General features: G+C 58.9%; 3 protein-coding genes across 4 annotated transcripts; 1 reads left to right on the top strand and 2 right to left on the bottom strand.

The window, feature by feature from the left end:
- Window positions 1-643: 643 nt before the first annotated feature.
- Window positions 644-5271, bottom strand: OSCAR (osteoclast associated Ig-like receptor; the record flags this gene model as incomplete). 2 transcript variants are annotated; one of them, XM_080828749.1, is made up of 5 exons in its annotated part: window positions 644-777; window positions 1041-1325; window positions 2130-2429; window positions 4528-4560; window positions 5235-5271. In XM_080828749.1, 5 exons carry the CDS (start codon window positions 5269-5271, stop codon window positions 644-646), a joined length of 789 nt encoding a protein of 262 aa, XP_080684875.1. The 2 variants fall into 2 exon arrangements, with proteins under 2 accessions (XP_080684875.1, XP_080684876.1); XM_080828750.1 differs by lacking the exon at window positions 4528-4560.
- Window positions 5272-6105: 834 nt separating this feature from the next.
- Window positions 6106-8437, top strand: NDUFA3 (NADH:ubiquinone oxidoreductase subunit A3). Its single transcript, XM_080828798.1, has 4 exons — window positions 6106-6195; window positions 6419-6493; window positions 7809-7886; window positions 8275-8437. Exons 1-4 carry the CDS (start codon window positions 6186-6188, stop codon window positions 8364-8366), a joined length of 255 nt encoding a protein of 84 aa, XP_080684924.1. The 5' UTR covers window positions 6106-6185; the 3' UTR covers window positions 8367-8437.
- A 43-nt stretch (window positions 8438-8480) lies between these two features.
- Window positions 8481-16672, bottom strand: TFPT (TCF3 fusion partner). Its single transcript, XM_080827884.1, has 6 exons — window positions 16267-16672; window positions 14998-15256; window positions 12403-12473; window positions 9271-9340; window positions 8947-9165; window positions 8481-8636 (listed from the first exon to the last, which is right to left on the bottom strand). The coding sequence occupies exons 1-6, from the start codon at window positions 16287-16289 to the stop codon at window positions 8517-8519; spliced, it is 762 nt and encodes a 253-aa protein (XP_080684010.1). The 5' UTR covers window positions 16290-16672; the 3' UTR covers window positions 8481-8516.
- Between the last annotated feature and the right edge of the window lie 32 nt (window positions 16673-16704).

A 16704-nucleotide genomic window follows, 5' to 3' on the forward strand; every position in this document is an offset into this window, starting at 1 on the left:
ATGCAAATGAAGCTTTAAAAAGGGAAGAAGTTGTCCTTGATCTGATCGCGGACTACCTTTGGGGAAGGTCTAAGGAGGGGTTTGGAAGAGGTTTGTGATGATGTCATGAAGGAAATGGCAGCGACTTGCTTAAAGGTTCAGCTTTTCATGCGCGGTGGAGGGGGAGGAAAAAAGCTAACTTCATTTCAGCCCAGATGAAACCGCAGATACAGGATAGCTAACATTTATTGAGCATTTACTATGGGCCAGTCACTTTCAAGGGCTTTGCATGTATCGCCCACTTTGTCCTACAACAAGATTAAGAAGTGGGTATTATCAATGAGCCCATTTTACAATCAGTGGAACTGAGACTTGGGAAGGGTCTCTTTCTTAATAACCCAGTGAGCGAGCAGTGGCTGGCACTGGGAATCGAACACAGGCCTTGTGACCAGGAAGCCTTAACCATGGATAGAGCCTTCCACTGACCTACTGAGGAATGACCCAGAGGGGAGCTAGAACACACTGTAGGAAGCTTATTATGACCCAGAAGCTGGGCACAGCCAGGGGGACTGTGGGGCTCTTGGGAGGGCCAGTCCAACCCCAGGAATCCCGGTCTCTGGGAGGTCTTCTCACACTGCAGCATCTGTATCCAGTCCTCTGGGCCTCAGGGCCTGATACCTGGGGCATGGTTCTGGCTGCGCCAGTCAAAAACGATCAGTGTGCCCAGACAGATGAGCACCAGGCCGGCCAGCCCCAGACGGAGGAGGTTGCCCTGCGTGTAGTCCAAGGAGCCCGGGCCTGCAGGACAGCAAGGGAGAGAGGCCTTCAGCTCCGGAAGCCTCGGTCTGGGCCCGCCCTCCGGGTCTCCAGCCTCCAGGATGAGACTGGGGACACAGCTCCCAGTCTCAGAGTTGTAGTGGATAGGGGCAGGGGTCCTGGACTCCCGGATTGGGGGAGGAGAGGGTGGGGTCCTGACCCCCGGGTTGGGAAGCAGGGAGAGAGGCCGGGGCCCGCGCCCCCGGGCTGGGGAGCAGGGGCCGGGGCGGGCGCGCCGCTCTCACCGTGGTCGGCGCGGATGACCAGCGGCTCGCTGCGCAGCGACAGCACGTACGGGGAGGACGGCGTGTGGTAGTAGCAGCTGTAGGTGCCGGGCGCGCGGGCGCCGCGCAGCGGGAAGTCGGCCCAGGGCTCGGCCGAGCGGCCGTACTGCAGCGGCGTCGCCTCGCCCGCGCGGTACAGCGCGAAGCTCATGCCCCGCAGGCGGCCCGCGCAGCGCAGGCTCACGTTGGCTCCGGGCGCCACCACCGGCCCGGGCAGCGCCACCAGCGACGGGGGCGGCAGGTGGTCTGCGAGGGGCACGGACCGGGACGAGCGCTGGCGCGGCCCTGCGCCGCGGGACCTTCGCCCCTCCTCCCGCGCCCTGTCCCCCACCTCCCTCCCCGTTCCCTCCCTCCTGCCCTCTCTCCCTCAGTCCCGTCACCGGCCCCCTAGCCTGGACCTCACCCTGCACTACCCTCCCCCATCGTGTCTCTCTTTATCTCTGCCAGCGTCTCCCACAGTGTCTCTGCCTCCCTGTCGGTCTCTGTGCCCGTGCATCCCTGTCCCTGGCTCCCCGTGTGTCTTGTCCCCTGTGGCTCTGTCTTCCTCTCCCGGGATGTCCCCTTTTCTCTCTTGGCCCGAGCCTCACCAAAATTCTCTTCTCACGTCCAGTCCTGTGTGCTTCACTACCCTGGAGCTCAGCCTCTGGAATTGTTTCTTCTGGTGTTCCTGGGTTTCTCCCAGGGTTTCCTAACCTCAGCGCGCGTGACATTTTGGATAAATCTGGATAATTCTTTGTTGTAGGGCGTGGGGACGGGGACTGTCCTGTGCATTGCTGGATGTTTTGCAGCGTTTCCGGTAGTAGCGACAACCAACAGTGTCCCCAGATATTGCCAGAAAGGTCACCTGGGGAGCACAGTCCCCTGGTTAAGGATCACCCCTTTCTCCGGTTCTCTTTCTCTCCCCCCGTAGCTCTTGTTGCTCTGGGTCCTCGTACAAGCCTGTCTCTGTATGTCTCTTTCACTATATCTCTCCCTGTATTTCTCGGTCCCTCCTTCTCCATCCCTCATCACACCCCAAAGTCCCTTCCCCCCACCCCCCCAGGACCTCACCTGTGACCAGCAGTTCCAGCGTATCGCTGGGGTGAGACCAGACACCCAGATTCCAGCCTGGATTCCTGTAGCAGCAGTGGTAACTGCCCCCCTGGGCTGGGGTCACCTCCTCCAGGAAGAACTCTGCCAGCTCCATGGACACATCCCGGTACAGCACAGGGGTGATCTCCCCAGACTTGAAGAGTGCAAACCTCCAGGCAGGTTGAGGCGCCCGGCACCTCAAGGTCACATTGACCCCAGGGGTTACAACTGCGGCAGGCTGAGCCCCCAGCGATGGCTTGAGGGATAAGGCTGGGGGGACTGAATTAACAGGGCTGCTGGGTCCCTGGGCTTCCTGGGAGCCTGAGGAGATGGGGGTGGGGAGAGAATCACCTGGGGCAGCCCCTTCCTCTCTCTCATCCTTACTTTCCTGCTTCTAAAATAGGGGAGACGGTGGACCCCAGTCAGGGATTGGCAGTCCTCGCTGCAAATGAGCGTAGCTGGGCAACTGCCGAGCTTTACTCCATGGTTTTTAAACATAATGCTAGGGATTGGGTCCCAGAAATCTGTAATTTTAAGTGCTCTTCACACTATTTGTGACATAGTCAACGTATTTCAGTAGTTGCCAAAACGTGCTATCTATATGAGAAAAAAATAAAATAAAAAAGAAGGTATAGCCCTACCTCAGACCACATTCCAGACCAAATTCCCCAAAACCAATTCCAGGTTAATTAAAGACCTATATTGTTTTATTTTACTGTAAAAGTATTAGAAGAAAATATAGGAAAATGCATTCATCCTGGGGATGGAAAAAGCGATCTTAAAATATAAAACAAAAAAATTCAGAAGAGACAAGGTTCATTAATTTGATGACTGCAAAATTTTAAAGTTGTGTAGGAGAATAGACAAATGGAGCTAGACGACAGGCAACATCACAGGCAGAAAGGACTCACTCATTCATCACGTAGATTAAGAGTATAGAAAGAAATCAAACCCAGCCAAGTTGAAAATTGGACAAAACACACGAATCAGCAGGGCACAGAAGAGGACGTCCAATAGATGAAAACACACGGGGGCGGGGGGAGTTGCTTAATGTCACCAGCGATCATTAAAAAAATTAAAACAACAGGGTTTTTTTTGCCTATCAGGTTGTCAAAAATTAAAATAATGGTTTATATTCTATTTGGGCTAAGACACGGTGAAACGGGTAGGTAGGTACACTTGAGTGTACCTTTTGAGAAGGCGGTTTATTCCTGTCTAAATACACGAAGGGCATACCCCCATGATGCCACCGTTTCATGCTAGACAACGGTACGTACACCGGCACAGAAAGCTCACGCCGGATACTCACTGAGGCGCTGACTGGCGTGGGGCTGGGGAAGGACACTGGAAAGAACCCAACTATGCATGAAGAGGGCCAACTAGACCCCAGCTACACAGTGGCAAATGTTCCGTAGCTGTTAAAAACATGCAGTTAGGGGCGCCTGGGTGGCTCAGTGGGTTAAAGCCTCTGCCTTCAGCTCAGGTCATGGTCTCAGGGTCCTGGGATCGAGCCCCGCATCAGGCTCTCTGCTCAGCAGGGAGCCTGCTTCCTCCTCTCTCTCTCTCTCTGCCTGCCTCTCTGCCTACTTGTGATCTCTGTCTGTCAAACAAATAAATAAAATCTTTAAAAAAATAAAATAAATTGATAGCTAAGGTGTCAGTGGTTTTCCAGGAGATTTTTATTTGAAGTTGTGGTGTAGTGGGGAGGTTTGAGAGACAGAGATCTCACCAGTCAGAAGACCTGGAAAGAAACTCAGGGCTCTTACCGGGTGAAGGATCCTACTCTGGTGGAAATGGGCTTCCAAATGGGGGAATAATTGGCATTGCCAGAGGTCCTATTTCTTGAGCCCCACACTGTGCCAAGCTTTGAGTCAAGGGTTTTACACATGCGATTTTTAAAAAATTCATTAAATACTTTTATTTTCTAAGTAATCTCTACACCCAACATGGGGCTCAAACTCACAACCCCAAGATCAAGAGTCACATGCTCCCCCGACTGAGCCAGCCCGGCACCCCGTACACGTGGGTGGTTTTATTAAATCCTCACAACAGCCCATTTCACAGAGAAGGAAACTGAGTAGCAAGCAGTGGTTCATTCAAAGTTGTAAATGAATAATATGGCGAAAGTGGGGTTCCAGCTTAGGTCTCTTTAGCTCCAAAGTTCATGGTCTTCTCTACCCGCCTATGCTGGTCACTAAAGGAAGTAAGATAAGACGGAAAGAAAGGAAGGAGGGGAGGGAAGGAAAAAATGAAAGAAGCGAGGAGAGGGAGGGGAATATGCAAATCTGAGGTGAGGCTGAGCACCAAAACAGAACGTGAGTAATTGGAAACGGGCTTCTAGCAGCTTGCAGGTGAATGGATGGGCGATGTTACTCACCAGCTGGAGTGACGTCTCCATGACACAGAGGCCCTGTAGAAGGTGGAGGGGCTGAGTCTTTTCAGAGCGCCAGGCTTCTCCCAGTCCTACCTCGCTGCACACTCAGAAATCTAAATCCTTCCTCTGGGAAACGGGACTCTAACCCATATGTCCTCTCTCAGTAGCTCTCATTCAAGGCTCATAGACCCCACCTACTCCAGAAGCCTGAAGTCTGGCCCCAGCCCCCTCTTGCCTCTCCACCCAGTGTTCAGACCTTTGGACTTCGCCTTTTCCAGGAGGCAATAATCGGAGCCCACAGTGTCTCCTCCCTGGGCGTCAGGAGTCTGGGTCGCCAGCTCCCTCCTTGCCCAGAGACCATCTCTTCCTGCTTTGAAATCTCAGACTCTACTTGTTATCCCCAGGAGTTCAGGCCCTTAGCACCCTCCTGCCTCAACACCCAGAAAATGCTGCCCCCACTCTCCTTGTCCGGGAACAGGAATTCAGGACCCACGTGTCCTTCTGTGATAGGACCCAAGGATCTATCCCCTTATGCTGGTCTAGAACTCTGAACCTTCGGCTTGTGCTGCCTGACCACGACGCACCTGCCCCAGGGAGAGTCAGTAGCCCTCTTGCTTTCCCCTCCCTACTCAGGGTGTCCAGGTCCCCAGAGCCTGTCTCTCTGCACCCCAACCAGCCTGAGACCCAGGGAGAAGGGGGCGGTGGCTCACAGAGGGTCAGGAGCTGGAGGATCAGCACCAGAGCCATGGCGGGCAGATCTCGGCTGGAGCAGAAGCAGAAGCCAGGGCTCAGCTGTGCCCACTCACCTCTCAGGAAATGCAATGTCCGAGAGCCAGAGCCAGAGCTCTGTTTAAGGAAGGGAGGAGGGAAGTGGGGGCCTCTGGGAGACTGTGTCACAGCCCCATGGTGCTGCGGAAAAACCTGGGAGAAGGGGCAGTCATACCAGTTGTGTTCATCAATTAAGCTTAAAAAAAAAAAAAAGACTAGAAACTAGCACCTATGACGTACCAGACCCTGTGCGGCGCTACTTTGGGGGCACAGAGAGGCGTCAGACCCTATCAATGCCCTAGCGCAGCTCCTAGCCTAAATTAAAGACAGAGGCGGACCAGGTGGGTTGCAAAAAAAAGTGAGCTACCCTAGATGTCACAGGTGGCGCTGAGAGGATGCACAGACGACCCCTAACCCTCTGGGACCAGAGCGAAAGCTTCCAGGACGAACTGATGTTGAGCTGCGACCGCAAATGACAGTGTCATCTGTCCTCTCCCGGCCTCCGTTTCTCCGTCTGTGAAACGGGCCTTCGTGAGTAAACTCTAAAATGAAGACTGTTGCATTCCGCCTTGGATGGGCCGTGGCTTGGATGGAGCACACCTCAGGCTGGACTCCTAGGCGAGGAGACAGGTCGGCGTTTAATTCCGCAGCGCCGCTGGCGTTTCCGCGACCGCTTCTGACAGCTGTTCCTCGCCAGTGCGCACGCGCAGACTCAGCGGGCTGAGCCTGGCGCGCGGGGACCACAACTCCCAGAGTGCTTCGCGCCCTCGTCCCCGCCCTGGACCGCCAGGGCGCTCGCGCAGACTCGGAGAGCGAAGATTCTGGCGCAGGGACCACAACTCCCAGAGTGCTCCGCGCGCCGGCTCGTCGCTGCCGCCGACGCTGCGACCAAGATGGCCGGGAGTAAGTGAGGGCGCCGCGGGCGCGCGGGGTCCGGCGGTTCCGGGAGCTCCGGTGGTGCCGGGGCTGGGGCACGGCGGAGCCTCCGTGGAGGCGGTGGGGTCCTGGCCGGAGGGGGACTCCGAGGTCACGAGAGGGCTTTTCCAGGGCGGGGGCGGCGCGGGAGGGTTCGAGGTCACCGGAGGCGTCCCCTGCAGGGGTGACCCTCTTTCCCCCGCCCCTCCAGGACTCGCCACCTTCCTCAAGGATGCCTGGGCCAAGGAGCCGGTGCTGGTCGCGTCCTTCACCATCGGGGGCCTCGGTGCGTGAGCGTGCATGGCCCCCACCGTGCCCCAAGGCCCCGTCGCTCCCCACTAGCGTTCCATCCTGTACCCCTCCACGTTCCGTGGCCCCCTCGTGTGTCGGCCCCCCCACGACGACCCCTTGCCCACCCCATCCCCAATACTATGACCCCTTCACCAGCCCGCTCCTTCCCACCCCGGGCACATCAGCCCGACTCCCCAAGGAGAGGTTCTCAGCCCAGCTGTGCACGGAAAACACCTGAGCGACAAAAATAAGTGTCCAGGTGCTGCCCGCCTTTCACCCTCGCCCCCACCACGCTCGGTGCGGAGCTCGTGGGGTGGCGGTGGCGCTGGGGAAGCCGTGTGCTGTGAAAATCCCTGCGCGCTTCTGTGGACAGGCGCTGTCCTAGAACGGGGCGGCCCCCGCTGTCAGGCGCGGGAGGTCGCTAGGACGCAGGCAGTCACTGCGCGGGGCTGGGCTGGGGCCGGGACGCGGCCCATCCCCCGGGTCCCCAGATCTTGTCCGCGCGGCCGGTCTGTGGGCCACACGCCGCGGGTGAGGTTCCAGAGCTGCTGTCCCTTCCGGCAGCCACGGGCCACCCTGGCCGCTGGGCGCCTGAAACGCAGCTCCTAGGAAGTGAGCTGGGACGCTCTCCGCTTGTGGGAAGGACACGCGGGATTGCGGAGAGGGTGACAAGTCTACACGATATCTCCGCTTCTTTCAGTCATACGTTGAAACGACGTTTCCCCTATGCCGGCTTAAATCATTTTAAAAATTGATGTTTTCAAGTTTATTTTTAATGTGGCTGTTAGAAGGCATAAAACTAAGGTGTGGCTCTCATGTTTCTGTCGGACAGTGCTGGCCTCGAACATTGCTCTTACCCCCTACCTCTGCCCCCCAGACTCCTGGCTCCCACCCTGGGTGGACTGTCATTTCCCAGCGACTAATCCTCGTAACAGCCCTCCCTTCCTCAGTTTGTAACCGTTCATGATTCTTCTGGAAGATTCCCAAAGCACTCCCCTCACGCACCGCCCTCTGCTCCCTGACCACCTCTGCACATGCACTGAATACTGTGACCACCCCCATGGCTCCCCCCCCCAACCCCGTGCTCTCAGATCCCATGTGTCCTTGAATTGCTGGCTCCCATCTCCTCTCCTGCTGATAAACGGGGATCCCATAACGCCCAGGGGTCTCCTGGAGGGTCAGGAACTCCCTGCTCCCCTCCTTCCATGTATTTGACTCATAGTTTGCCAAGGTTTTGCTTCTGCCCCTTCCCCTCCCACCCCCGGCTGAAAGCCACCCCCTCCCCCGGCCTCACCCCTGTCTCTCCACAGCTATAATTCTGCCGGCTTTCAGCCCCTTCACCAAATATGCCGCCATGATCAACCAGGTCACGCCCTACAACTATCCAGGTGAGTGGGAACAAGGACTGGCTCCAAGTGGGAGGAGGAAGAGTCATGGGCAGGTTTTTCCTCTGCGGCGGTCTGAGAATCTGCAGTGTGGGGTGGACTTTCTTTTTTCTTCTGAGATCTAGCCCATGTGCCGTAAAACTCACTTCCTGTCTGTTTTCACACTTTTGTTGAGCTTGTTGTCATTCCACATTTGTATTCCTTTCTGGATTTTTGTCATTCTGTCTCTCTCTGTGCCTTCCCATGCCTCTAGGTCTCTTATCTTCCTGCTTCTCTGTGTCCCCTCTCCCCCTGGGGTCCCCTCTCCCTCTTTGAATATGAACTGACAGACTAGCCTTTATGAGCCTCCCAAGATCTGCTGGTCTCAGTGGCCCACCCTCCTGCCCCACAGTACCTGTCCGGGATGATGGGAACATGCCTGACGTGCCCAGCCACCCCCAGGACCCTCAGGGCCCCAGCTTGGAGTGGCTGAAGAACTTGTGAGCACCCCCGGTGACACGGAGGCGGCCTCTCCCCTGTAGTCAATAAAATGCGAAAAGCAACCCTAGAATCTGAGCTTGTGTGTGATCACAGGTGGAAACAGTAGACGGCGGCCAAGGCGTTTGTGGGGGTCAGTTTATTGGGGGTGGGGGGTCAGTCAAAGGGAGGGCTGGCTAGGGTGGGGTAGGGCAGCAGTTTGTCTGGCCCCCGAGAAACCCAGCTGGAGTCCAAGGCCTCATCTGCTTCAAAGCCAAAGTCTTCCTCAACCTTAATCTGGGGGAGAGAAGGAGTAGGCGTGAGCAGGCTTCCTCTGTGCACCTGGGCAAAACCCCCAGCACTCCCGCCTTCCCTTCCGCCAGTGGCCTCTGACTGTCCTCCCTCTCTGCTCTAGTCCTCTTTCCTGCTCCCCCCAGCCTCCTCCAGGTCTCTCTCCTTCCTTTTCCACCAGAGCCCTCACCTCACCTGGCTTTTTCCAGCTTTTTCTCCATCCCTACCCACCCCCAACCATTCTAGCCCTACCTCCTTTCCCCAGTGGTCCCCAGCCCCCACGCACTGTTGCCAACCCCGGGAGCCCTGGTCCCACCTGCACCGGGGCCAGCTCTGGACTCAACACGGCTCCCGCTCGGCGTCCGTCCCGCGGCGCTCGCCGCCTCTTGCGTCCGCTGGGCCCCTCGCCGGGGGTCGGGCTGCTGGGTTCTGGGGGTGCAGGTGTCCTTCGGGGCGGGGACAGGCCCTCTTTCTCTGGAGGCTCATTTTCAGCATTGCCAGGGGTGGGGGCATCTGTGCCCTGGCTGCCCTCGTCCTGGTGGGGAGAAAGGGCGGCAGGTGAAGACTCTGTCCTGGTGCCTAGCCCCCGCTCTCCCCCCCCCCCCCGCCCCCGCCCCGCCTGCCCGGAGAACGCACTCACCTCCAGGACGATGGTCAGCTGGCTGGCGCGGTAGTCATCGCCGTAAGCGTCCAGCACCCTCATGAGGAACCTGTGTCCGGAGGCCACCAGGGTTGCAACGTCAGCGTCTGGTGGTTGGGGAAAGGGACACCCCACAGCCCGGCCCTGGCTCTGACGCCAAGGCTGCCCTGGACCCACAGACCCAGAAGATTCGGAGCTTCCAAGTCTGAGATCCGGGTGCCAAGTATCTGAGCAGCCCGCGGGACCCTGGGCCAGACAAGGGGACCTCTCTGCACCCGTTTCCTGCTCTGCCAACAGGACAGGACAACCCTGAGCGGGCAGATCGCCGGGAGGGTGACAGGGTAGGTAGAAGGGGCATCTCCTAGTGCTTGGCGTACATTCCGCTGCCAGCCGGTGTCCTTATCAGTAACAGGAGGGCAAGGGAAAGATGGGTGCGGAGCCCTCCTGCTGGGACTACCTTCTCTGCTTCCCCCCTGTGCCTGCTTCTAAGAACGCCGGGGATTTTGTAAGCTCTGAATGCTGCCTGGGGGCCAGCACCCCGGAGGGGCACTTCACACGCCCCGCGTGTCCCAGTCTCTTACTGGGGGTGTGTCCCACAGGCTCACAGGGGTTCTCCGCGCTAGTGCTCCTTCGGGGAACCAAAATCCCCTGTGCCTACTGACCTCGGGCGACAGCAGCAAATCAACACACAGCAAGCTAGGAAGGAAGACAGGATACCCGGAAGAGGGCTGGAGCCTCCAAAAGATGGTGGGGGGTGCCTCACTGAGAAGGGGAGGGAGCGGCAGATAAACGTTTCCGGCGGGAGGAAGAGCCAGTGCCCAGGCCCTGAGGCGGAGCAGCACGTGTGCTGGGACAGAGGGCCTTCCTTGTTGGCCGTTGTGGGATAATTCTGGCTCTGACTCAGGTGGGACTCCCTGCAGGGTTCTGAACAGAGAAGTCACTTGGTCTGTCTTGCCTTTCCTCTTTTTTTTTTTTTTTTTTTAAACTTGAAAAAAGAATTTTTAAAAATGTGGTAGGATACACCTAACACGGCATTTGCCACCATAGTCAAGTGTCCAGCTCGGTGGATTAAGCACATTCACACTTTGTGCAGCCGTCACCCCCATCTGTCCCCAGGACTCTCCATCCTCCCCAAATTAAATAGCTCCCCACGCCCCTGCCTCTAGCAGCCACCGCTCTCCCGTCCGCCTCCGTGGTCGTCAGCCCTCGCCGGAGTGCGATCACACAGTGTTTGTCCTGCTGGGGCTGGCCTGCTGCACTCAGCGCAATGTGTTCGCAGTTCGCGGCACCCTTTCTGAGAGTGGGTCCACTTCCATGGGGACCACCCTGGGTTCTCCATCCACCCACAGATAGACCCTCGATGCTTCCGCTTCCGGGGTATTGTGAGTATTGTTATGATCGTGGGCAGACACGTCAATGACCCCTTTTCAGCTCTTCTGGGGGGTTTACCGATAGGTGGAGTTGCTAGATTGTAGGGTAGTTGTTTTTAAATTTGGGGGAATGGCCATGTAGTTTTTACACAGTGGCGTGTCTTAAATTTTAGAATGCTTCCTGGCCACCCCCCAAATTTCTGACACGGTAGGTCTGGCGTGAGGCCTTGGAACCTGGATTTGTGACAAGTCCCCAGGTGGTGCCCAGGTCCCTGGTCCAGGGGCCACGCTCTGAGAAGCACAGGGCTGAGCGCCAGGTGGACCGTTCCGAAAGCATGATCACCCCAACAGATCTGTACGATTAAGGGAAGTTTAGCACGTGCAGACCCCCTCCCGAACTTCGGATGTTTGAACCAGAAAGGCCAGCCTTCCCTTCCGTAAACTCTCCTGGTTTTACTGTAGCAGAGAATGTTGGCTAGTGGTACAACTGGGGGAAAAGGTTCGGCCGGGGTGTGTGGCAGGAGCCTGGGGAAGGTCAGGGAGGCCAGCGCAAGTACGGCTCGCGTGGGGCGAGGAGCCCAGTCCCTTGGCTCGGGGTGCTGGCCTCCTGGGTCTGTTCCGAGGGTGCATCGGGCGAGGAGGCGAGAGAGAGAAGCGGCTAGGAGGGTTCGTTCTCTGAGGAGCGGACCAGGGGCAGGGAGTGAGGTCAGGCTTAGCTTCGCGTGCGTGTGAGGGGACCTGAAGCCACTGTCCAGCAGGCGGCTGACAAAGGGACAGAGTTCAAAGAGCTGCAGACGGGATTCAAAGGACCGTGGTTCAAAGGACTGCGGTGCTGTGAGACTTTCTGGCACCGCACACACAACCTTCTGTGAGGACACAAACGTCCCGTTCCCATGCAACACGCTACAGTAGCCACTGGCCCCCATCATGGAGCCCCTGGCATGTGGCGAGAGCCATAGAAGAACTGACTTTTTGAGGTCATTTATTTGGAGTTTGATGTCAGTTGTCACATGTGGTACCAAGCTACTGTGCGGCGAGCGCCACCGTGGGATGGAAGTTTTCATTTCATCTCGGTTTGGGTAAAAATCGCCACTGGTGGCTGCCGAGCACATGAACAGAGAAGTGGAACTTTCTTTCACGTCAGCGAATTAAGATTTACTTGGACCGATGTTAGATTTCAAGTTTAACAAGGTCGGGTTAAGTCGCCACCTGGGGCTACCGTGCTGGACAGCGGAGGTGTGGACACGGGGGGACCCAGGGCCGAGCCCTGGAATACTGGGGTGAGGAGGAATGGCGAGGAGGCAGGGGAAGCAGGTGGGTGAGGGCAGGCGCCTCCTGTGGGTCAGGTGGGTGCTGGGGAGAACTGGTTGAGCAGCTGGATGCACAGACACGGACATGGGACACAGCGTGCGGCTGTGTTGGGCTGGGCTCATCCCCTGAGCTCCTGTTCAACCCTCAGCAGCCACGAAATTGTGGTATTACCCACCTCGGCTGAGACGGGAAATGGGCTCAGAGAGGGATGTTGCTTGCTGAGAGGCACACAGCAAACCGCCTGAAACCACGCGAGGGCCTCCATCCTGATCCGTTCTGCTGCGCACCCCATTTAAAGGGAGCAGACCTGCCTCCCCGCCCTCGCTCGGCCCTCACTCATCCCCTTCCCCGCAAGGCCTGGGCAGACGGAAGCCGACAAGAAGCTTGAGAGGGCGTGGGAGCAGTGGCTGGGGGCAGAGGCACGGGCCCCAGGGGGCTGGCAAGGGGTTACCTCCGCTCCTGCTGAAGTCGCCGTGTTATCCTCTGCACCTGGTGGAGCCTGTTCAGGACCCGCTCGTTCACCTGCAGGGAGACAGAAGGCTCAAGTCACCCAGATTCTGCTCGCTTCCTCGCGCGGTGGACGGAGCCCACGGCCCCCGGGGCCCGCTGCACCCACTCCCTCCCTGCCCCTCTCCCTCGCCTCTGCTGCTCCCCGGCTGGCCTCCCCCTGTCCTGGGGGCCTTCCCACATGCCTGCACAGCTCCCTTCCTCAGGTCTGGCCGCAGAGATTACCTCCTCGGGGACCTCCTGCTACACTGCAACATCCCCTCCCCTCCTTGCGCCCCCAGCCACGCCTCTCTGCCTCAGTTTCCCTTACAACACTCCTCACCGCCTTCTAGCCTATCCACTTCTGCTCACTGTCTGCCTCCCCCACCAGACCCCAAGCTCCAAAGGACAGAGACAGTGCCCGGTCCGATGCCCCGAGCAGAACCTGACGGCAGGAGGGCAGGGGTGCCCCGTCAGTATTTGCTGAACGCATGACTTCCCGCACGACTTCTGCTGTGGAAAATGCTGACGGGCGCCACGCAGGCCCACCTGCTGGAGATGAGGCAGGTGGTGGCGACGTCAGGGCCAGCAGAGAGGCGTGCGGGCCGGGACCCGAATGAGTGGGGACTACCCCGGGTCAGAAAGACCTGCGTTCGAAGACCAGCCTGCCCCTTCCAGCTGCGTGCCCTTGGGTGAGTCACCTAGACCCTTGCCGAGCCTGTGTTTGTAAAACAGGAATCACGCCTCCGCCCACCCTAACGGGGAAGACCGAGCAGGAACTTCCAGTGCCGGCTCCATCTGAGCAAACGGTTGAGTCCCTCTGGACCTCAGGATCCATGTGTTACACGGAGCTCACGGTCCCCTTGCCAGCTCGGGGAGTTGGGGGGTAGGTAGAGGCAGCAGGACGTCCTGAGACGTCCCGTGTGTAAAGCCCAGGGCAGGCCCGGCACAGTGGGTGCTCCCGTGTGACCATGGTCGCTCCGATGTCCCCACCCGTGTACTGAGGAGCCGTGTGAACACAATGCCAGGGATGAAATGTCACTGCTATCGCGGAAGTCACGTGAGTAGTCTCCCGGGGACAGAAGAGGTAAGACGGTGCTGGAGGAGGGAAGGAGGCTGGGGTGAGCTGAGGACGGGGGGGGGGGGGGGCCCGACAGCCGCCTTGTGCCGGAAGTAGAGTATCTGGTCTGTGTCACGTCCGACTCGTCCCCTACTGTCTATCACACCCGTGCACGTGTGCACATGTGAGACCACGCGGCAGGCCGTGTCCTGCGAACCTCCTAGCTGTCACTGGGTGTGCGGGAGCGGCTGGCCACGGGGTGTAGCCTCTGGGGGGTACATTTTTATACACGGAGCCGACCTGCTCCAAGCACTCGCCCTGCTCCCACTTCGTGCGTGATCCTCTCCGCCATCTGTCAGCGCAAACCTCTGTCCTGCTCCAGGCAGCTTGGTACGCTCTGCGTCCAAAGAGGGCTTGAATGTCCGTCCTTGTTCTCCACTGGCTCTGTCTCCTGACCCCTGCTCCGGCTCACACCACGACACCAGCCTCCCATCGTCCCCAGCGCCCCGACACCACCAACGCGGGTTGGACGGTGTCCCCCAAAACGTCGTGGAGTCCTAACTCCCAGTACCTCAGAACGCGACCATCTTTTGACATAGGGTCTTCGTAGAGATGATCAAGTGAAATGCGGTCAGTAAGTGGGCCTGGGTCCTCACACGAGGAGGAAACTGGGGCACGGACAGGCACACCCAGGGAGAATGCCACGTGAACATGAAGACAGAGATCCACCGGTCAGGGCACAGTGGTGATTACCAGCAACTACCCAATGCAAGGAGAGATGCGGGTAGCAGCTTCTTCCCCACGCCCCCTCCCCAGCCCCGGGGCCCCAGAAGGAGCCAGCCCCACTGACGCCTGCTGACAGCCGGGTCTCGCACCTGCGACCTGCGGAGCTGTGACTGTATTTCGTTACCGAGCGCCCGGTTCCTGCTACGCGCTCACAGCGGGTACAACCAAGCTCAGTCTTCCGCACACCCAGCCCCGACCCTGCCCCTCCCCCGTCAGAAACCTTCCAACAGCTCCCCCTCACTTAAACAACAAAACCACACCCAAATATCCTGCCCCGGCATTCCTAGCCTTTCCAGATGTGGTCCCTGCCAGCTGCGCACTCCTGGTTCTCACCCAGGAAGCCAACGTGGCGACGCAGCTCACGGAACGCGTGTCTGGGGCGGGAGCCATGGGGACGGACAGCAGGAGGATCTGAGGCAGACTGAAGCGGCACAGGGCCTGATTTGAGGGGTACGGGAGGCTCGAAAAGCCTGAACAGTGTGGAACACGAAAGGCACCTCCAAACATCAGCGAGCTGATCTGGTCATCTGGGCCACTCGTGGAGCACACGGCTCTCCAGGGGCCTCGCACGGTGCCTGACACTGACAGGTACAGAACACATGAACGGAAAATTCCCTCGGTAGGTGAGGAAGGCTGGCGCTCGGACAGGCGGAGACCAGGAAGGGGTCATTTTGGCCAGGGGGCCCCAAAACGGGGGAATCCGCACTCACCTACCTGCTCGATCTCCCGGCAGCGCCGCCCTAGCGCCTGGTACTTCCTACGATTTAGTTCGCGCTGGCGCCGACGCTGGCCGCGGGCGGCCTCTTCCTCTTCATCTCGCTCACGGAGCCCTGAGCCGCCCAGACCCCCAGACACGAACTCCACTTCCGTCTCCAGCTCGCTCTCCAAGATGTGACCGCCGAACAGCGGAGGCAGCGCCAACTCCGAGCCCGGCGGTGCTGAGAACTCTTCAAAGCCCACAGCTGCCATGGTCCTGTAAGGTCAGGGGGTTCAGGGGCCTTGAACCCGCGGCCCAGCTCCCTCCTGCCTCAGAGTCCAGACCCCCCCCCCAGCCCTTCCTCCCTCAGACCTGGGAGTCCAGATCCCCCCAAACCCCTGCTCCCCCAGACCCGAGAGTCCAGATCCCCAGCCCCTCCTCCCTCAGACCCAAGAGTCCAGACCCCCAGCTTCTGCTCCCTCAGACCCGGGAGTCCAGATCCACAGTCCCTCCTCCCTCAAACCCAAGAGTCCAGAACCCCAGCCCCTCCTCCCTCAGACCCAAGAGTCCAGACCCCCAGCCCCCTCCTCCCTCAGACCAGGAGTCCAGGCCCCCAGCCCCCTCCTCCCTCAGACCCGGGAGTCCAGATCCCCCCAAACCCCTGCTCCCCCAGACCCTCTTCCCTCAGACCCAAGAGTCCACAACCCCAGCCCCTCCTCCCTCAGACCCAAGAGTCCAGACCCCCAGTCCCTGCTCCCTCAGACCAGGAGTCCAGGCTCCAGGCCCCTCCTCCCTCAGACCAGGAGTCCAGGCCCCCAGCCCCTGCTCCCTCAAACCAGGAGTCCAGACCCCCAGCCCCTCCTCCCTCAGACCAGGAGTCCAGGCCCCAGGCCCCTCCTCCCTCAGACCAGGAGTCCAGGCTCCCAGCCCCTGCTCCCTCAAACCAGGAGTCCAGAGTCCAGGCCCCAGGCCCTCCTCCCTCAGACCCAGGGGTCCAGACTTCCAGACTTGCTCCCCGAGGATCCCAGGAAGTTCAAACCCCCATCGCCTCACTCAAGTCCGGGAGGCCGGGCCTCCAACCTCGTCATCTTTCAGATCCAGAACTCCAAAGCCGTAACTTTCTCCCCCAGGATGTCCGAGTACAGACCCTGATCCCTAAGACCGCTAAACCAAAGCAGTTGCATGAACTACAGTCCCCATCCGCCCTCCAGGAAAAGTGCTGAGAGCTGTACGTGATGCAGCCGCAATGCCTTTTGGGAATAGTAGTTTTCCCCAAAGCCACTCACCCCTCTCTCTGCTCCAGTTCCATGTCTCCCGCTCCCGGCGCCTCAGGTCTCAGAACGTCCAACCTCGTAAACCTCTGGGTTAGGTCCTTCGCAAAACTACCTGTCCCATCAGGCTTCACGGCCACAGCATCCGGGACTTAGCCGCTAGGCCCTCTGGGACTTGTAGTTCCCGGCTTCCGGCTCCGCTCCCCACCCCCCTCCACCTCCACCCTGAGTCCCGCCCGGCTTAAAGTCCTTGCTTTTTCGTCTCACTCCTTCCCGAGTCGTCTGAGTTGCCCCCGTCTTTATTCTTGTCTCTGCACCTTCTCGTCTGGCTAGGGCGATTCCCCAATTAGCAGGGTCAGTCCTCGGCGGGCCGTCAGGCCGACAAGTCCCCTCTCCTCTCGTCCTTACCGCTTCTGCGCCTAGCCGCGGGAGCTAATAAAGTTGTTGTTCCAA

This window comes from Martes martes (genome assembly GCF_963455335.1).
Source record: "Martes martes genome assembly, chromosome: 17".
NCBI lineage: Eukaryota > Metazoa > Chordata > Mammalia > Carnivora > Mustelidae > Martes > Martes martes.

What these genes read in the sequence shown, in the direction of transcription:
- NDUFA3 (XM_080828798.1), top strand. An exon ending in CTTCACCATCGGGGGCCTCG is followed by an intron (nt 6,494 to 7,808) that starts GTGCGTGAGCGT and finishes GTCTCTCCACAG; the next exon opens with CTATAATTCTGCCGGCTTTC. An exon ending in CACGCCCTACAACTATCCAG is followed by an intron (nt 7,887 to 8,274) that starts GTGAGTGGGAAC and finishes CCTGCCCCACAG; the next exon opens with TACCTGTCCGGGATGATGGG.
- TFPT (XM_080827884.1), bottom strand. Translation starts at nt 16,289, where the DNA reads ATGGAACTGGAGCAGAGAGAGGG. An exon ending in GCTGCCGGGAGATCGAGCAG is followed by an intron (nt 12,474 to 14,997) that starts GTAGGTGAGTGC and finishes GTCTCCCTGCAG; the next exon opens with GTGAACGAGCGGGTCCTGAA. An exon ending in CAGAGCTGGCCCCGGTGCAG is followed by an intron (nt 8,637 to 8,946) that starts GTGGGACCAGGG and finishes TCTCTCCCCCAG; the next exon opens with ATTAAGGTTGAGGAAGACTT.